We start from the raw sequence: 23,059 nt of genomic DNA on the forward strand, positions 1-23,059 counted from the left end.
TTTTTTTCTTCACCTCACTTTTTAATGTATTTTAAGTATTTACATGTGTGCACATATTCCTTAAAAGTTCTTTCGTACATTTATTCTTATCTACCTCTTATTTCACATTTTTATTTTTCCCTTTTACATCGTTTTATTCTGCTTTTCTTTTGTTTTTAATTAATTTCTGAAAAATCAAAATCAAAAAATAAGAAATTATTAAACGTTAATGGAATTCACGCACGAGTTTTTAAAAATACTGTAGAGCTAAATTTGAATTTTACAGTTGTGGAAATGTCACCGAAATGTGTGCATAATGTTGAACTTATATAATAATTGTTATTATACGCGGAATTAAAAATGGAAATTTTTTTTTATTTTGTGTACTTAGGGTATCAATTTTAATTATATCTATAAGAATTAACGTAGTGCACGAACTAGTACCTTAATAAATATAAAATAAGAGAACTACGTGAATGAATATTAAGTACATGAAAAATTAACAATATTATATTAATGAGATGTAAGCTTTCTTTTTTTAAGTTTTTTTCACTACTATCAAGATGTCTTATTTATCCTGAAAGCAGGTTATGTTGAAAAAGGAGAGAATGTAGAAGAAGAAAATCATTTTCTGACAAGATCGTGCAAAACTCTAAGAATATAAAAAAAAGGTAAATAACATAAAACGTGATTGATATTGATATAAAAACATATGTATATCTGGTTATTTTAAGAAAACTTTTTCTGTCCCTATTTTTTTCATTGTTCAAATAGATATTACGAAGTTTTTTGCAAAAGAAGTTGGATATACATATAAATGTTTTATTCAAAAGAGACAAACAAAAAATGTTAGTGTATCTTTCTACACCATTTTTCTAAATTATTTTTTTTTTCTATTCTATGTATGAAAGTGCAAAATTTCGAAAAACCAAACCTATAATTATGCAGTTTATTGGGAATCGGTGACATAGGAATTGAAAAAAATTATTTTCAAAGAATTTATATGTGTGAATCATGCTGCTATACTGTGTACGTATGTATGTGCATACATACGTGTATATTTACATGTGCATAAGAACATGTATGTATGTAAATTAATATAGTAGTGTGTGTACATGTACATACGTATACTTACATAATGTAAAGTACGAATTTATATATTTAAAGACATATACATTCTTATATTTTAAAAAAAGCACCTTTATTTTTAAACATCAAAAATTACATTGAATTATTTTCTATGTTATTAACATGATTTATGGAAGCATGTTTTCCTACATAAAAGGAATAATATCTAATAAAACAAATAAGATGCATTTTTTACAGCTTGATTTATCTATTTCATTTTATGCAATCATTATAGAAATTCGTTATTATTTCTGAGCTTCGTACATATATGTATACATTTTTTTTTATGTTGTTGTACCATGCATGTGTAACTTGAATAAAGGAATCCATAGGAATAATACTTTCATAAAGTTACTAATGCTCATTTAATTTATTAAAATAAAGATAAATAAAATAAGGAATTCATTATGGGAGTACAATTTTATGTCTTTAGCTGAATCAATTTGAGGTCACAATTCAGTTCATATCTATACACGTTAGTAGAATATCATTATTCATTATTAGATGCATATCTGTGCACATGACAAGTAAGCATATATATATGCTTATTTATACTGTTTCCCATTGTATGTTTTAAATTATTTATAATGAAAAGTTATAAAAGGGAAAACATGCGTATACATGTATATGTATACAGGCTTTTGCATATTGGAAATTAATTTACATTACTTTACAGACATTACCAACTTATGTTCATTCTTTATATATCTGAAAAATTTGGAATAAGTAAATGTAATTAAAAGAGAGTGGAACGAATGATAAAATAAAGATAAATAACAAGAAAACATAAGGACAATGAATGAATTCGCTAAAACAGTTACTTCCCTTAAGGACGTTAATAAAGAAAAGGTATAAGAAAACATATATATTATAACTCACTTGAACTGTGAGTTGGCTAAATTAATTATTTGAAAAGGAAATTCGTTTAACTGTATCCCATTTTATATTACATCAGAAATGTTATCGTACGTCTGATTACCTCTATTAAATATCTTTATATGGAAATCAATTAATGCATTCATCGTAAACATGGAGAATGCAAAAAAAAACGATATAAAAAATACAAATGTATAAGGAGCAAAAGTATAACCAAAAGACCAAAATCTATTAATTCATCGTAATATGATAGTAAACATTTCATATATGTAACTAAGTGTACATATACACAAAATGTACTTATATTTTGATGGATATGTTCGTTATTTTCACAATAGTAAAACAAGTATCTAAGATAAGATACATGTGTAGTAATAAAAAATATGCATAAGGAAATTATGTATGCAAGTTTGAATGTAATGCATAAATTTATTTGTAACAAATAAAAAGGAAAAATTATACTTTAATTTTTTTTTTTTTTTTTTTTTATAAGAATTACATTATATATATATATATGTTATCTTATTTATAATGAGAATGTATTAGATCAGTTTTTAACAAAAACTTTATTAGAAAAAATAAATATCTGTATATATCTAGCGTAAAATGAAACATACATGCATAGAACTCATAATGGTCCTAATGTTATTGAAAATTTTAATATATAAACGTCTATGTGAACATACTTCAATAGAGGTCATAGTAATATTAGAATTGTAGATAAGATTTAATAGTTGTATAATATGTATTATTTTAAAAATATTACGTAATGAAATAATTAGAAAAAAATAATTTCCCTAAAAATATGTATATCACATATTATTTTTTGAACGAAATATTAAAATAAAAAAAGTCATATGCTTTATTATGACATTAAGTACATGCTAAATTAAAAGAAACTTAATATAATATAACAAAAGTTATATTTATGAGAAATTATATTTAAAATTGACATTATATATACAATAATTTAAAAAGTATTCATAGATTAATTTAAGTATATGTGAATTAATAAATATGCATATATGAAACATATATATATATTTAATACTTCTACTCTCTCATATAGTATTTTTTCACTCAGGAACTAAAGTATTTCAAAAAAAATGAAAATTATTTATTGAATGTTCTTTCATTTTTCTGAATATGTGAATTATTTAGTTTAAATTAATCTGGAAATTTTTAATAGTTTCAACATGTATAAAATAATTTAGGCAAAAATTATATTTTTAAATATTATTAACTGTATTAGTTACACAAATATCTAGAAAGGAATTATAAAAATGGAGCTTATAAATTCATGTAATTTGTATCATAATATATTATTATTATTAGATGGTTTTAATTATTAAGATAATTTTTTCTATATATTTATATAAACACAAATTTGTAAATTTTGACAAGAGGACATCTAAATGAAAGAATCATTTAAAGGTCTTGAACAATTAATCTTTTTATATATATAAACATCTATATATATACTGCATATATATAAAAAACTGAAATAAAGAAGATTATTTTTTTATCTGTACGCAATATTATAGTGTAATATGTGTTATATAGCCTATTATAAATTTACAGCATTTTTAAATTTGACTTTAATTATGTATTTTTTGTAGAGATATAATTTCCTTACGAATATTCTGATCAATATATAATTATACTATCAAAATAATAAGTTGTGTTTTATAATTATCCACATTTACTCTATTAAACAAAAACTATTGAATATAACTATTCCTTTTTTTATAGATACTTTTCATGAAAATTTATTTTATTTTAAGTTAATATATGTAATTTAAAATATGGTTCTCATTGATGTTTATATGTAAATCAATGAAAAATATATAAGTTTTTATCTGATCCATAAAAATGTTAAAATATAATGTAGGCATTAAATATTCTCCAAAATTTTATTATTTGTTTTTTTATATATTATATTTTTTCATTTCTCAACAAAGTTATTTTTTGTTGTAAATTATTTTATTTGCAGTAATTTTTTATTAGAATTTTTTTTTTAAGTAACATGTTTACTAAAATATTATTTTATTAAATTCTTCTCCCTTTTTAATATTATTATTTCTATAGAACATATAAATTTATAATTTTTTTTTCTAAAAAATAAAATAATAAAAAAATATAAATTGCTTTATTTTTAAATGTAATATATTTCACCTCAGTTATGGTAAAAAAAATATATTCTTTTAAATTATATAAAAATTATAGTATATCGTTTATAACACAATGGTAAAAATATATTAAAATGTTAAATTGGATAGTAGTTTGTAATTAAAGTTTGTACTCTATTTAAACCTTAGTATGTAATTTTTATATTATTACAGTATAAATGCTATACGTGTAGTAGGGTTATAGAATATATTATAGAGTAACATGTGTCATATAATAAATTTGTCTTTTTTTATTTTTTTTTCTCTTTAATTCCTATTAATACTATTGTATACTATAGAATAATTTGTGTTTTTCTATTATAATATAATGTTTTAAAAGCATAAACTATATAAAGAAGTAAGCTCATTCTTAAGTTGCTAAACAACAAATTAATGACTATATTACTAGTATAAGCTAATGTATCTATTCTCACCGCATATATTTTTTTTATTTTAGTTGTAAAATAAAATCCTTATGAATTAAAAAAAAACATTTTATTTTAATGTTATTATACAAATTACTGATAATAAACACTTATAATTGTTCTGTTAGAGTATTAATATATATATATATTTTTTGAGAATTTATGAATAATATTACATTTACAGAAAGTTATTTATTTATGTTACCTTTTTCATAATAACTTTCTTGGAAATATTTACAAAAATATATTTAAAATTTTATTTGCTTTAATATACTCTGTACATGTATTTTATTTATAAAGTGTTTTGCTCTTTTAAAAAATATAATAACAATGAAAATAAATATACCTTTTCATTACTATATAGTGGATAAACAGTTATAATATAAAAGAAAAAAGGAATTTTTTTATTTTAGTAAAAACTCCTATAATTATATTTCTTATTTGGGGATGTTCTAATTTATACCATACTGTATAACGATGACATCGCTGAAAACTTGCCTTATATTTTTTGTTAACTGATAATAAATGTACATATATGAAAATTTTCATTATAGGTAGATTCATCATATAATAAATAATAAATATATTATTTTTTCATTATGATGTACTTTAGATAAATCCTTAGATAATTAAAACAGTAATATTACCTTATATGGAACAAATGGTTTTTCATTGTCAGAAAATAAGAAAGTAACGTGTAGTACACGATTAAGTATATATTATATGGAATTAGATAAGATGATTCCGATAATGAAATCGATAATATTAAATCAGCATATGGTGGAAAAGATTAGTGTAAGGTTATAGATAATTCAATTGCTTCAGCAAGAAAATTAGTCAAGAAATGAGAATCTTCTATATATAATCCATTTGCAGTGATAAATATATTTTTTTTTTTTGGAAATCTATTATATAGATGATTTTATTATATATATTGTCGGAAATATATAAATAATACACAAAATATGAAATATTCAGCGTGTATGAATATCTCTTTATTATATACTCTATATGAATACATTCATATATAAGGTTTTTGTTATTTTTTTTATATCTTATTCCATTAAAAAATTTATTGTCTATTAGAGAATGAATTACAAATATGATTATTATACTCTAGTGAGAGAACCATAACAGTATTGTATTTCATTTCTTTATTATGTATTTTTGTGTTTATTTAAGTATTTGTAGAATTTTTAAAATAAACAGTTGCAGTATGAAAAAATGAAATTATATCCTATATACATTTCATATATTGTTTTTAGAAATAATATTTTTTATGAATCCAATGAAATTTCGCTTTATGCTTAATGAAATTATAATCTCAGATAAAACAACTGTTGTATAATTTAAACCTTTTTTTTATGCTCCCTAGATAATAAACAAATATATATTGTCGCACAAAAGTAAATAAAAATATATGAAATATTTTTAACAGTTCGCTTGTTTTCACCTTAGCTTTATTATAATAATTAATTATTTTGTTGTAATTTAATACGTTTGTGCAATTCATGTAAATATATATTTTTCTCAACATATAAATGTGAAATTGATATTTCTCTATATTAACTATATAAATATGTGATTAATAAGCAAAAATTATATATACAATATGTATCATGTACATTTACATTATGATAAATATGTGATCGTTTAATTTAATATGTAGGATTACAGATAATATAACTTCACTAATCTAATGAAGTAATTTATATTTTTAAAAATTATTTATTTTTAATTTTTATAGTTTCAAGTGATAATTTTTATGAACTTTTAAAATAATTCTTTATACATTAATTTTAATTTCCATATATTACGTTGTTTTCATATAGATAAAACAAAACCATATTATTTTTTGTGTTTATATATATTTTTTATTTAGAAATAAATATAACACGTCATATTTATATAAAAATATCATGTGAAATAAAGATTTCATCACTTATTTGATGTAATGTTTGTTTCAGTAGATTTTTTATATTTTTCGAGTATGAAATTATTAATAAATAAAGATATAATTCTACATTGATGTATCAATTATTAACGGAACATTATCTATTTAAAAATTCTTAAATCATTATTTATAAATGAGGGGGTTGAACCTTTCTCAGATTAGTTTTTATCTTATGTAATTTTTGGAGATTAAAACTTTTTAAAAAAATTATTTAAATATATATGATATATATATTGACAAAAAAAAATATTCATTTTATTATCGAATTAAATAACTAAAATATATTTTCTATAACATTATTATGTTATATACTTTGTACAAAATGACTCTATAAATATTTATTTATTTTTTTCTGTATTTTTTATAAATATATATATAACATTACAAAAATAAAAAGTAATATAAAAAAGTAGATAAACTTATAGACTATTCTTTTATATAAAATAGTATAAATTATATTTTATTAGATAAAATAACCTTCAACAATTATTTTTAAGAAGTAAATGATAAGCTTTTATATACCTTTTAAATATATACTTATTAAGTCATACGCTAAAAATTTGATGTTATAAATATATTATAAATCATATAATAAAGAATATATTTATGGGGTAACTAGTTACATGAGGACAAAGAAAATAAAATAAAAAGTTGTATAACTTATTCTTTTTTTTCTTTATTATTATACTGTTATAATAATTAATAAGGAAAAATCAATTAAATGAGTAATACTTCACTTAATGTAAAGAATTATCTATTTTCTATATTCTCTACATTCTATATTCTATGTATATACCCTACTTGGAAATATTATGAAATCATATATATATATCATTTTATTTAGAAAATTAAAAATATGGTAATTTAATTAATTCACTATTTTGAAAAAATAATTTTCATATTTTGAATATTTATTACCGAATTCATTTTATATTATAATATGTAATGTTACACTTTTATAAATAATATTAATATAATAATTTTTGTATATATTTTTAAGGTTACTTTTCTTTATTTCTGTCGTAAAAGAATTTATAGGTGCATACATTTAATTTTGTTTTATTAAAATATAATAAAAAAAGAAGTTAAATAAATAATAATAGTGCCCCTTATTAAAAGTGTATTATATTATTATTAATTACATACTTTTTCAGTATATTGTACAATATAAAAGATCTATATCATGGAACAACAAATTAAGTCACTGTTATTTATTAAAATTTTTACTTTTAGCCTTTTATTTTGGATATGCCATTTTTACATATATATGGTATATTAATATTACTTCAGGAAATTTGTATTATTTATACGTTTTTTGTTGTGTTTTTTTTAATGCTGTTTTTTAGAATGATAATATTTAATCGTATATATAATAATTATTGATATTATTTTTTTTAGATGGAATTTAACAAACTTTTTGATATTAACTACAATCATCATAGAGAATTCTATACAAGAAATTATCGTTCAATGGCAAATTATAAACAGTATAATCATTCAAGTATTACATGTATTAATGAACAGTTACCGAACGCAGTGAACAATAAAATTGATATAATTAGTAAAGAAAAATATGCTGAAGGAAAAAAAAAACATTCAAATAGAACTTTACCAACTAATGAAAAAAGTAATAGAAAAGATACAAAAAGTAAATCTTGTATATTTGAAACAAAAAAATATTCCCATTTAGAAAAAAAAATATTCAAAGAACTTGATTATTCAGATTTTCTTAAAAACAACAGAACAATTAGTGATAAGATTTATAAAAAAATAATATTTAAAAAATGCGGATTACGAGTAGCCTTACCAATATTACTGTTTTTTGTATTAGCAATATCATTTATATTAGATAAATTTTGTGGATATGGGCTTACATATGTTTTGTATAAAGTGATAGTTCATTTTTCACCCGTTTCAAATACAGCAATTCTGCAAGGTGTACAAATGTCACCAGCAATAAAATCATTATATGAGTTTTTGAATAAATCGTCTTTAAAATGGTTCACAAAAATTTTGGTAAAAAAGACAGAAAAACCACTAAAGATTGAAAACCACTGTGTGACAGGTTTTTTGGGATTTCTAATATATTTTGTGCCTTTATTCATATTAGGTATCATACTTATAACAGCGGTTTTTTATTATCATAAAAAAGTTAAAAAATATGAAAAAATTAAGTTCAGAAAAAAGTAAATGAATAATAATTAATATTTTTCTTTGCGTAATGAAATATTCAATATGAACAATTAACTGTAATATCTTGAATTCTATTCATAATATGAATACTCATAGTTGAATAAATATTATAAGTGTAAATACATATACCTGTTCTAAATGATACACACATATAAAAAAAAATCTTATTTTTTTTGTGAATTCTAATATATAATATTTTTTAATTTGTAATTTAAGGTATCGTTTTATTCAAATTGAATATTTTGAATTATTGAATATATTTGTATATTTTCATATATTTGTATGAAAAATATGTCTTTGTGTGTTATAAATAATATTAAGTGGGACAATTTATATAATTTTATTTATTGCTTGTGTTAAATTATATTTTGACTATAAAAACACTTTTTTATATGTTTTCATTTTTCTTTAGTTTTAAATGAATATTTGTTGACATAATTTGAAAAATATTTGATTACAATTAATATAAAAAAAAATATGTCTTGATTTATTTTTATTGACACGATGAAGATGTATTTTGTTTAATTGTAGTACATATATATATATTATAAAAACAAACATAGTATTCACTATATAAAATAAGTTTTATGATAAATAAACTGTAAAAAATTAACATTGTAAATTTCCTTACAACGGATTATTATTTTTTATTTTTTTGATATAAAAAATAAAATATAAATTTACAATATAATATCTTTATTAATTTTCGAATACTTATAATAGTTAAATAACATATTAATTCTAAATATCAACAATTAATTGAAAGGTAAACTATTTATTATTTACCTTAATAGTAGAGTTAATTTTATATCTAAAATATTAAATAAATATATATTATATGGGAAATTTATAAATATACCATATATATTTTATAATTTTTACAGTATTAAACGTTTAAATTAATGAATTAAATGTAATCAAATATTAAAAAATAATATGCATAAATACTTTTTTTTTTTCATAATATTAAAATTTTATATACATTCATATCTATGGAAAAAGGTATATTATCATTGCGGGTAATGAAGAAGTATGTAATTTTTCTACTTTTATATAATAATCTATCTGTGTTTTTTATTTATATTTCTTCATTTTTTATGTCCAATAATATATTATGTAAATGATTAATATTATATTATAGATGCATAGAAATATATGTAGTTTATATTGAAAATTATTAATAAATTTATATTGATAACACTTTTTTTTTTAAATAATATTAAATTAAAAAGAAAGAGTATCTTTTTTTTAAATAATACATATGTACATTAATTTTTTTTTTGGTTACATATGTTTTAACTGAGTCTGTTAAAAAAAATTTTCTTATATTTTTGTAGATTTTTTAATTAAGAAAATGTAATAATTTAATATTAAGTATATGAAGAATTTGTAATCGTTAAAAAATAATAAAATGTTGTAAAATTACCGTTGTAAATGTAAGAATATGTTAATTGCCTTTTATACAATAATTATGAGGGAAGAAAAAAGAATTACTTTAAATGCTTATATTTTTGAAAACCATAACTAAAAACACAATATATTAGTAATAATAATAGATTCAGAAGTTAATATTGCAAAAAAAAAATATTGAATCTACAAGTGAATGAAATAATAATAAAACGTTAATACAAATATATATATAAGAGAACACTGCATTTATGTTTTACATATTAAAGAATTATAAAATTAAATATTATATAAGGATATTAATCTATATATATGTTATTACTTAATTTAGAAAAAACACAAATAATATAGAAAAATATAAAATATTTTAAAAAAAATAGGAGCAAAAAATATTTAGTTATCGTAAATGTTGCTCAAACAGAAAAATTGCATTTTTAATAATATTTTATCGGAATTATATGATGTAGTGTAATTATTTTTCGTAAACAATTTTATAATAGATTTATATATATGTTTTATAATTCATTTTAAAACTAAGTTTCCTTATATTTTACATGAAAATATTATCTATTAGAAAAAACATTAGACGATAAAAGTATGGAAACATATAAACTAGTTAAATATGTGTCTTAATAGATTCCACTATGAATGTATTAATAATGTAAAATTATAAAAATATAATAGTATTAGTATTTGTAATATATTCAACTTATTATAATTATGTTATTATTCAATTGTAGGAATAAAATTTTTTAAAGAGTACAATAATAAATTGTTATATATCAAATATTTACAATAATTATTTATGCTTATCATGTTTTCATAATTATCACTGTTATGATTACAGTACATAGGGAATATAAATATTGGAATATTATATTTTTTTTTGGTACATATATTATCAGTAAATCATTTGCTGTTTATGTATTTATGCCTATTTATTATAATGAACGTTTAAAATTTGTCCTTGACGTCATGTATTTTTAAAGGAATATATAAAAAATAAAAGTATCTGTCTAAAGATAAAAATAGAAAAATTACTAAATTATACATTTAAGTAAATTACATTGCTATCATTTCTTATTTGTTATGTAAATACTGTACACTATATATATTATTTTTATTTGTAAATTTATTTCATTTGTAGTATCCTTAAATTAATGTAAATAAAGTAATATTTTTGTAACAATTTTTTCATTAAATAATCTTTTGCTTTTTATTTTTTTTATAATATTGATATTTGCACTAATTATATGCATAATTAAAAAATAATTATAAAATTATTTATATAAATTTATAGATTATTAATTTAGAAATAATGATAGAGATTAATCATAATTAGAAATTTAATTTTCAAAAGTTTTCCTAGAATAACAAAATTCAGTTCTTATTTGATTTCAGAATACATATTTCTTTATAAATGAAGAAGTTCTGTATAAATTTTACTTATTAAAAAGCATTATACAGAATAAAATGTTATGCTTAAAAAGGAACTAATGGATATGTTATAATTAACTAAATACAAAATGTTGTTTCTTTTATTTAATAATAATAATATTATTATTATTATATTTTATTTAAAATAAATATTTTTTCAAAAATAAAATGTTTGAAAATTTTGAATTATTAATAGGATAATATCCTTAAATCAGTAATTATTATTTTAACATACAGAGAGATACAATATATACATATTCTCTACAATCTGTAGATGAATTCAATATTTACATATAATAAGAAATCACATATATACTTGTTTATGCTGAAATTGTTTAAAAATGTATAGATTAATTAGTGCTATACATTAATTAAATTATAAATTTTAAATATTTATAAATAAATTAGAATTATCACATTTTCATAAAAGTTCTATTTTTCTAAGTAATATTATGATAAAAATAATATATTATATTTTAAATGTAATTTTACTTTGCGTATGTAGAAAAATATAGTATAGTTACATACATTTTATTATGTATTTATAAATGATAAAAATAAAATTTTAAATAAATATAACATCCTTTGTCATTAAGAGCATATTCTTATTAGTTTGTTTTCTGTAGAATAAATTAGAATAATAAATATTTATAAAATGCTTCAAAAAATTATGTTACCCCTATTTATAAAAATTTCTACATATATCCTTTTAACATTGGTATTGAATTTTAACGATGAGTTGTTGCAATTATATATTTTAAGGATATTTACGTTTTTCATATTTGTATTGTTTTATATTTATGTATATGAATTTTTGGTATTAGACTATTTATTCTATTGAATAATAAATATTACTTTTCTTTTTCTAGTGTACAATTGATAAGCCTCTGGATGAGAACTGTTACTTTCACAGGAAACTAGATATAAGAAATTATCGATTATTAGGAAAATATAAACAGGATAAAGATTCAACAAATGTGTGTTTAAATGAACACTCAAGTAATAATAAAAGGAACCAAAAAAGATATATATCTAATAGTGAAAAAGATGCCTATAGAAAATACAAACAATCAATTAGAGGTTTATTAAATAAGGAACGATTATATACAGAAATTGTGGACCATAATTTTAGCATGTTTGATGGAAAACATTTCCATTTTGAAAAAAGGTGGATTAGGAAAAAAAACTATGATGAATTTCTTGGAAAAAACAGAAAAATTTGTGATATAGCTTTAAAAAAAATAAAATTTAAAAGTTATGGATTTGCAGTTGTTCTATTTTTTATTTTTTTCTTGTTGGGAATAGGAATACCCGCATTATATGGAATAGAGTCTTTGAATTTTGAATGGAAAGATATTGATAAAAATGGATTTTGGAAATATTTCAAAGAACCTATAGAAAATATGGTTCCAGAGACAATAAGTCCATATATTCATATAATAACTTTTAGCATACTTATGATTATAATATCAGTTATACTTATAGTAGTGATTTATAAGACATTAAGAAATAATGAAAAATACCAACAAATTAAGTTGATGAGAGAATAAAATGAACAATAAGGAATATGCATTTTCATATAAATTAATGATTAATAAGAAGTATTATATGTAATATGTTTATTGTTATAAACTTTATAGTCATACCTATTATTGATATAATTTTGTATATATACATGAGTATAAGGTTTTATTTTTATACTAACATTAATAAATTAAGTTTTTCGCTTTTTTGTATATTTGAATGTTTTAATGATTTTCATTTTGTATTATATATTATTGTTGCAAACTAATTAAATATCATTGCTTAATATATATATTTGTGCGTTAAAATTGAATTCTATTAAAAATGTATGTATTGAATCAAAATTAATATATAATATTAAAATCAATATAATTGTTGATTTTATATTAGTATATATATATTCCATGAAGGATATTTGTTTTCTATTCATTACCTTCTTCAATTCTAAATTGACTATAGGTAGACGTAATAAGATAAGTACATGGTTGGCTATATGTTAAAAATAAAAATATTCTTTTCTTTATTTAATCAAACGATGTGAATGTGTTATAATGCATTATATATATTTTACTCAGAAGAGAAAGCATAATGTTTATTATATAAAATAATTTTTATTAGAAAAATATTATAAAATATATTTATTACTTAAGAATATTTAACAAATGTCTTTCTTTTGTTGTGGTATAGGGGGGGGATTGTAGATATATAAATAAATAATAGAATTTCTATATAAAATTCTGGGCATGATATGTTATATAATACCTGCTACCGTAATAATATATCTGACCTTCTTCAAAACTACTTGTCGCTATGCGATTCTTGTATTCATTTATAAATTTCCATGAATTTTTTTTTCTTAATGAATACAACATAATTTTCCAGATTAGGTGGATTAGTTTACAAAAAAATTACACATTAGTAAATACAATACTACTACAGTAGTAATTTTATGTCCTAGTAAATTAGAGAGATTATGGAAGTTCATTCATTATTTTAATTTGAAAAATTTATAGTGTTAGAAAAACAAGAAATAAGAAAAATGCTGTAATAGTTGTTAATGTAATTATTGAAAATTTATAAATAATTTCATATCTTTTAACATGAGTAGTTTTTTTTCTCATGACTGTGATTACTTAATGAATTTCTTACAGGAACTTGGATTTATTTAGATTTAAGAGCCTCATGTTCATAATTAAAAAATTGTCAATATGATATACTTTTGCACTTAGTCATAAGTATTTTATAAGTAACATATCCAATTTTAATATTTTGTATTTGAATAAAAAAATTATTGCCATTTTGCACTATACATTATATATATGATTATTTTATAAACAGTAACATGTTTCATCATAGATTAGAAGATATTATGTATAAGATGTATTAATGTAACTTTCTCGAAATTATGAAGCATATACAATATATGACAAATTATATAACAGGAGATCTTTTTTTGTATTTTTTGTTTTATTGTAGAAGAAAAAAGCTTACGTTTCACTATATGAATTATATTGAAAATATAAAATAAATTAGATTAAATAAAAATTTAATATTTAAATTAATATTTTTTATCTTTAATAGGGTATATCTAGTATAAAAATGAAAATAATATTTTTAAAATTGAAATTTATTATTGCTTTATATTAAACTTGTTTTATTATTATGCAATAAAATTTTTTATTAAATATAAAGAAGTTATAATGGTAAATATATGTGTAATTTATTGACTTATATTATGGATATATATATATATAAGAATACAATTGTCTATTAGAATGTATAATTAATAAGAAAATTTAAGGTATTACTAGGACGTTAGAGTATTTGTGTACTATATATTTAATTTAAGAATAACATAAATAATTCATACAGATAAATAATTATTTTTTAAGAAAATGATTCATAAATATTTTTACAAACAGTGAATGTTACTATGTGGAAAAAGTTGTGTTCATATACAAATGTTTACGATGATTTTATAATATATGCACTTATTTTCCTCAAATTATTTAATAATTTTACTATATAGGTTATTGTAAAATTTTAATTGGTTTATCTTATACTATACATTAAATTATTAACTACGTAAAAAATTGACATAATCCAAATATATTAAAGCCTACAAGAAACTAAATAAGATATTTCACAAATGCCAGTCTTATAGTGAGTTTAAATGAAAACAATATATATAGAAAAATTTTAATTTTTTTTAAGTATATATTTTTTTTTTATTGTTTAAGTTATTCCTTTAAAGAGAAATATTTTAAGAGAAAAAAATTGAGTTCTATATTAAATGATCTATATTAAATTATTAATTAAATAATCTTTTTGTAATTTATAATTTTTATTTCTCCAAAATATATAGAAATATAAATATGTTAATAGAGAATAATTTTGCTGTTATAGATATATTTATCAATATATAGTTTTATGTTCATTAATTTGTATTTCTAAAAACTGTTTTTAATATAATGTATATGTAAATGAATTAATTATAAATTATTTATTTTTTCAAATATTATTAGCAGTAAAATTACGAAATCATACATTTTACAAAATTACTATGTTATTTTTTTATTTATTATGTACATTTAAAAACGCGTATATAATATTCAAATGGTAAATATATTTCGTTAGAAATATCTATTACTTTATTATATTGTATACACGATTTTTACACCAATTTTAATTTTAATCTCCATTTTTTTTTATTTTTCTTTAAATTTTATTAATATTTCTTAAGAAAGTATACTTTTTATAAAAATAAAAAATATATAAAGAGGAAAATTTAAAAAATTTTCATTTAGAAGTAATGGAATAAATTAAAATTAGTTATAAATTATAATTTATAAAATTTATGATACAAATATAAGAACTCTATTCTTTTTATTTGATTTGAAAATTGATATTTTTTTAGTACTTGAGGATCATATAATTTTGATTTTTTAAATATAAAATAAACCATAAAATTTAGGATTTTTAAAATTAAAATTATACAATATTTGTAAAATTAGCTTTATTTTAGTTCATTTTTATTATAATAATTTTGTTATGATAATTAATATTTTTTAAAAATCATAATTATTTGTTCCAAAATATAATGCTTATCAAGAAGTAATTATTAGTAAGGAAATATAATTAAAACTAGTCTTTATTCTCTTAATATACGGAACATTGTATTATCTACATTTTATACATTATATATTTTATATAAAATGAACGTCTTAAAGTATCAAGGAATTATTATTTTTTTTTTTATTTTGAAAAGGATTAATATAATAATTTTTTAGTTATTTTACTACACTAAGTAATATAATTAAGTATTTTATATAATTATTAATACATTAAAATTATGTTATTAAATTAATGTTAATTTTTTATAATTATTATTAAAGCAAAAATATGATAATAAAAATTTAGATATCTCTTACGTTTTCTATATTGTAAAATGTAATATACATTTTATATGCATATTAATTTTCTATGAAAACAAAATATAGTAACCCTTGTCAACGAAAGAATATTTATTATCAATAATTTTTTATTAACAAAACATAATACAATATTAAAAATATACATTATGGAAAAGAAATTTAAGCTATTTTTTTTTATTAAAATTGTGGTAATTATCTTTTTAATATGGATATATCGTTTTAATAGCGAAGTGGTATAATATATTTTAGTTAATGTTACTTCTATTATTCATTTTTGTGTTTTTTTTATTTCTAATAATATTTCTTAATAGCATGGGTTTTTTTACTTTTTTTAAATCGTGGATATTTCTTTTGTTATTTTAGTGTAACTTTTGTGAATATTTGGATGAGAAGGACGTTATTGATGAAAAATTATATACAAGAAATAATCGCTTATTAGCAAAGTATAAAAAGGAAAAGTGTTCAAATATTGTATGGACAAAAGAAGATATTCTAAATAATGGAGATTACGAAAAGAAACATATATGCAGGAATGGAACAATATCCAAAGGAAAAAATAAATTGCCAAAAGTGTGTACATCAAATAGTTTAGGAGACTATAAAAAAACAGAGAAAAGTAAATATTCTGAATATAATAAGGTTAATACCTATAATAGGAAGAAAATGTTAGACAAAATATATTATAAAAATGTAATTGAATATAGTAAAAATGCTGATTTTTGGTTTATAAAAAAATTTATACAAAGAAAAAATAAAGCAATTTTTGCTTTATATATCTTCCATTTAGTAGTTGGAGTATTACATGTTCTATTATTTTATTATCTTATGAATAGCGAAAAAACTGTAGTATACATTATGAAAATGCTTATACCATTATATATATTATGGTTTATAATTTTAGTAAGGTTTTTTTACAACTTAAAAGAAACAGAAAAATATAAAAAATTATTACATTTAAAATGTAAAATGAATTATACCGAATAAACTTCTTTATGTGAAATAGTATTTCATAGGGATTATAATATATAATTTTCTAATTGATATAGTGAAATAACAAACAAACCTATAATTTCAATGATATTACAAATAGGCATGCAGATTTTGGAGTTTTTTGATCCTCAAGGGTAATAAGGTACACTTTTAATTTTGTTATAAATTTGAATATTTTAATGTTATTCATATTTTATTTTGAAATACGTTTTAATTTTACCACAATATAGTCCTTTATATAATTAATTCTACATATAACAAGATTTTTTTGAAAAATATATGTAACTTGATATAAATATAAAAAAGAACAGATTATATGGTTTTGCTGATATAGATTGCAAATTTATATGTCATTGCAAAAAAAAAAAAACAGTCTTGACTCTTTTATATTATTTTATATTAAATTACTATATTATGATGCAACTAAAAAATGTGAGTTTTTTTTTTTTATTAAGAGTAAGCGTGTCATGTATTTCGTATGGGGAAACAAAGTATATGAATGTAATTTCTTTGTTGTATATGTTTTTTTGTTTTTTTTTGTTTGCTTGTATATGAATAATAAATGAAATATGAGACAAATAAATCTTATTGCAATGAATTTTTTTTTTTATTAAGGATAAATTTGTTTTATAAGAGCTATGATTAAATTTAAAAAAAGAAAACCAATGAAACATAATTAGATCATATATATAATATGAGATAATATATATGATAAATGATTTTTATTTATATTTTTTTTTTATCTTTTTATTTTTATAAAATAATTTGCTTAATACATAATAAAATTTTTTGGTAAGTTTCAAAAGGTTACAAAACATTAATGATATTTTAAATAGTAGACGATGAAATATGAAAAAGATTTTCATTTATATTAATAAATTTATTCCAATATAGGCTCTTAATGATTTGAAAATATTATTATATTTAAGTATTATTATACATTACAATTTCTCGTGATATTTGGTTCCACTATTTAATGTAACACAAAATATCAATTTTATTTCATTTTTAGTTATTTTTGCATGAATTTCCTTACTAATATTTATATATAAGGAATAAATATTCAATTAATAAAATTGGTTATTTTATCTATGTTTGTTCTATGTTTTGTTCTTTATAATTATTGATTTACACATTTTGTGATAGAGGCATTAATTAATTTAACTTTTTGTTTTTGTTGTTAATATTATATTACTTATATATACATAAACATATATATTATATGTATGAGTTAAATAAGTTTTAGGCATCTTAGATTAATTAAAAAAAATAAATATTAATAAAGTGCCATGATAAAATAAGTAAAATATTATTATAAAAGTTCATTAAGTGAAAATAGAAATTTCAATCATTTTCATGATTCATTAAAATGTATGTTATTGAGATTTTATCTGTAGTAATAGTATAGTTGAAAAGAAGTAATATACTGATATAAAAGTGTCAATGTAAAACTGTTATTTAGTGAAACAATATAAAAATAAAATTTTGCGTGAAAATATATGTAGTATACTATTGATAGTTTTTAACCAATATAGTAAAATAAAAAACGCTATATATAAATTATAATTATATAATAATAATAACATTAATTATTAGAAAAGGTATAATAAATTATTATGAAGCATATATTCAAGATAAATATGTATTATTCATGATAGTATATCTAGTAAAATTCAAAAAATATTAATATATATATTTAGTAATGTTACACATTTATGTTTTATACGTAACATCAAGAATAAATTATATATTTCAAGGTTAGGGTACAGTATATTTCTATGAGCTATTGAAAATTTTTTGTATGATTTAATTGGTAGTAAAAATTTTTTGTGCAGGATTATAATTTTTGCCTATTACTAGGTTGCTGCATTGAATAAAAAGATTCTTATATTTATCACTTTATTATAATATATAAATATTTTTGACTTATTTTTATTTTATAAAAATATACTTATATATTTATGATAAAATATATTGGTGACAAAAAGGGTATGTATGTTTATTCTTGACGAAATTAAACAAATAAGTCAATAAATATTTCTATTAAATAAATGACAAAAGGAAAAAGAGTTTAAAAAAAATGTAGATAAAATAGAATGATTGAGATGTTGAAAAAATTAACACAAACACATCGTATAAAATGGAATTTATATGTTTTTTAATCTGTTTCTTAATATACATATTACAAGCTACTACTTTTACCAATTTTTATATAAAAATTTTTGTTTATTTATTTAAAATGTATGTCTTTGAATTCATAAAAGCTTATAAAAGATGATATAGTTGTGTCCTTATTAATATTACAATATGTACATATTATATAATAGAATGAATTATAGTTATGTTAATTTCTTTTATACATGATTTAGTAATGAAAAATAATATTTTAGCTTTAATAATTATTTTACTATCTTTTTAAAAACATTAATTTTTTTTATTTTAATTTCTAACATAATGAATTAATATTAATATTATTTATCTTTTTTTTAAATCGGTAATAGTACTTTTTTAAATAATTGTTTGTTGCTATTATATCACCTCTATAGTAAATATACCAGGAGTAAAATTACTGGAATATATAATAATTTTTTTGTTATAAGTATTATTTATATTATTTTAGAAAATTAATTGTTTATATTTCCTCTTAAAAATATGTTTATTGTAGTATGCATTAGAATGATATTAGGTAAATTTTTTTAAATTATTTCATTAGAAAATTTTGTAAATTATTTATATTCCTAAATGTTTTTTTATGTTCCTTTTATATATCTTATATATATTCTTTTTGTTATTTCATTTGTAAAAAAGAAATTTCTCTAAATATTTTTGAAATTATTGCCGTTCAAACAGTGCTTTTGTAATTAATTTTTGTTTACCTTTTTCTTTATTATCATATTAAAATTTCTCTCTATAAACATTTGTATATATTTATAAAAGGCATAAGTATATTACAAAAACAAAGTATTTTTAAATATTCTATTAAATAATAATAAATAGTGTCCCTATTTAGATACAAATTATTGTTTTGTAAAATTCTTAAATAAAAATATAAACGTCAATAGTATATTTGTTTAAAATGTATTCGTAATTTCATACATTTCCTTGTACCAACAATTTATAATTTATTAATATAGAATAGTTTATGAAGGAATATGTGTTTTTTTTAGATAGATAATAATGTAAACATTATATAATTAAAAACATTTTTCATAATATCATGTACTTTTTCTGTTAGTTTTACTATCAAAATAATTAATATTATTTAAATGTAGAAGGAAATTATGTAGAAAAATATATAAAATTATAATTTTTTCTTAGGAAGCATGTAAATGTTCATAAGAACCTTCTGAACATAGCAAGTATATATTTTCTATATGTTATACATTATTTTGAATGAAAAAAAAATTTTTATCGCTGAATGAATAGTTTTTGTTTTTTTTTCATCTTATCTATTATTATTCTTTTTCATATTATTTTATTTTTTTATTATTAGTATGTAAAATCTCTCTGTATATATATATTATACCAAATCAATTTTTATGTTATATTACGTTAATAAAATTAAATATAAGTTATATTTATATAAATTCAATTAATTACGCTTAAAATAAAATAAATCCAAAACAATATAAGTATGCTTTATTATTTGCAGGAACAAAAATATAACTAACATATTTATTAGTTAATATATATTAGCCTTAATGAACAGTACAATGAAAGAAAATTTTAAGCCCTTTTTTTTTATTAAAATATTTGTTTTTACCCTTTTAATTTGGATATATCATTATAAAAATAATGTAATATTATAATAATATTTCTTATTTTACTTTTTTTTGTGTTCCACTTTTTATTTTTAAAATTTTTATTATCTTAGTATAGATATATGAGAATACTTGTAAATAATAAATATTTACATTTTTTTTTTTAGTGTATATGTGGAAAATCTATAGATATAAAAAATAAACTAGATAAATATTCAAGTTTAAGAACTAATAGACTACTATCAGAGAGTTCATTGGATGTTATATCTACCGGATATGGTTCAGGTGACAAAGGTTATTACAACATAATGAATGAAAAGGCGGATACATATAAAACTGACAAGAACTCTAAGTCACGAAAGAATATAATAAAAGAAATTTTATTAAAAGCAGAGGAAAGGAATAACTTATTTAAGAAAAGGAAATATTCTTCGTTTAATATATTAGATTTATTTCTTGAAAAGGATATATTCAACGAATTAGATTCCGTAGATAAAATTAATTATAATAAGAAAATTGATAAACAAACTGCAAGCTTAATGAAGCGAAGGAAGACATCTTTAGGGTATATTCGGATTTTTTTAATTCTTTTGATAATTTTCATATTTTTGTGTTTGTCATACGTTTTTGTTTATGTTGTGGCGAATTGATTTAAGAGAATGAAAGTAGCTTATAAATGAACACTTTTATATTAATTCCAATATTATTAGCAATTTATTTGCTTTTAGTATTTATGAATCTTTCAATTTTATCAGGTATTCATTATACTACAATAAGACTGAAAATTTTAAAATAAATAAGGAAGGTAATTTAAAAATATATTATAATATTTTTAATTCTACTAATAAGAAAAACATCCAATATGGAATAAAATGATGATAGTATACTTAAAAATAATATATAAATAAGAGATGTGCATACAAAATTTTTATATTAACACATATATATATCTAACTATTTGATATTAAATATAAAAATACTTTTTTCTAATCTTTAGTGATTTTCATTGTTGTATTTTTAAAATCTACTATATAGAGAATTTATTTAATGTAGTTTGATATTTTGGCATAATATATTTGTGTATATGTATATTTTTGTTCAATGATATATATATATATATATATATATATATATATACGTATATGTTGTATAAAATTCATTTATAAGAGCGCATATAGCATTATGTCATTAAATTAATAGGATATTTCGTGTTGTTAATAGCAAAACATGATTGTAATTTGTTTTCATCTCTCTTGCTTTTTTAGTCCAAAATGATTAATAGGTGACTTAATTAAAAAGAAGTATTACTTTCTTTAAATTAATGGTAAACGCTTTTTGATATATTCTATATAATAAAATAGTGCATATATTTTTTGCTTTTTGTAAAAAGTAATTTTAAATAAATTTTATTGTAGATATCATTATATAAGTATTACAATATGTTTTTACCACAAACATATATTAAATATATTTTTAAATTTTTGAATGTTTTAAATATGAAAATATAAATAAGTAATAATAAAAAATTGTTTACAAAATGAATAATTTGTTCATTATTGTCTTAGAGGAATACATATACTTGTAAATAAATTGTACTAGGTACTTTTATTGTTGTTCTTACAAGAAATGGATTCTTAATTTAATTTTATAAGAATAACCTAAATATTTATTATAAAGTACTGTTATATATATATATATATATATATATATATATATTTTGCACGGTGGAAATATTGAATATATGTTATTTAAAGTTTATTGAAATATTTTTAAGTGTATTAAA

At 18.7% G+C, this 23,059-nt stretch overlaps 4 protein-coding genes across 4 annotated transcripts; all 4 read left to right on the forward strand.

Moving 5' to 3' along the window:
* Nucleotides 1-7,713: 7,713 nt before the first annotated feature.
* On the forward strand, nt 7,714-8,720 carry MKS88_000611 (uncharacterized protein; the record flags this gene model as incomplete). The annotated part of the gene is made up of 2 exons (XM_067217296.1): nt 7,714-7,800; nt 7,929-8,720. 2 exons carry the CDS (start codon nt 7,714-7,716, stop codon nt 8,718-8,720), a joined length of 879 nt encoding a protein of 292 aa, XP_067075845.1.
* Nucleotides 8,721-12,222: 3,502 nt separating this feature from the next.
* Nucleotides 12,223-13,117, forward strand: MKS88_000612 (uncharacterized protein; the record flags this gene model as incomplete). The annotated part of the gene is made up of 2 exons (XM_067217307.1): nt 12,223-12,285; nt 12,437-13,117. 2 exons carry the CDS (start codon nt 12,223-12,225, stop codon nt 13,115-13,117), a joined length of 744 nt encoding a protein of 247 aa, XP_067075846.1.
* A 3,554-nt stretch (nt 13,118-16,671) lies between these two features.
* MKS88_000613 (uncharacterized protein) lies at nt 16,672-17,509 on the forward strand (the record flags this gene model as incomplete). The annotated part of the gene is made up of 2 exons (XM_067217318.1): nt 16,672-16,758; nt 16,889-17,509. 2 exons carry the CDS (start codon nt 16,672-16,674, stop codon nt 17,507-17,509), a joined length of 708 nt encoding a protein of 235 aa, XP_067075847.1.
* A 3,719-nt stretch (nt 17,510-21,228) lies between these two features.
* On the forward strand, nt 21,229-22,152 carry MKS88_000614 (uncharacterized protein; the record flags this gene model as incomplete). The annotated part of the gene is made up of 3 exons (XM_067217329.1): nt 21,229-21,312; nt 21,444-21,841; nt 22,032-22,152. The coding sequence occupies 3 exons, from the start codon at nt 21,229-21,231 to the stop codon at nt 22,150-22,152; spliced, it is 603 nt and encodes a 200-aa protein (XP_067075848.1).
* Between the last annotated feature and the right edge of the window lie 907 nt (nt 22,153-23,059).

The sequence above is a fragment of the Plasmodium brasilianum genome, chromosome 1, assembly GCF_023973825.1.
Source record: "Plasmodium brasilianum strain Bolivian I chromosome 1, whole genome shotgun sequence".
NCBI classification, from domain to species: Eukaryota; Apicomplexa; class Aconoidasida; order Haemosporida; family Plasmodiidae; genus Plasmodium; species Plasmodium brasilianum.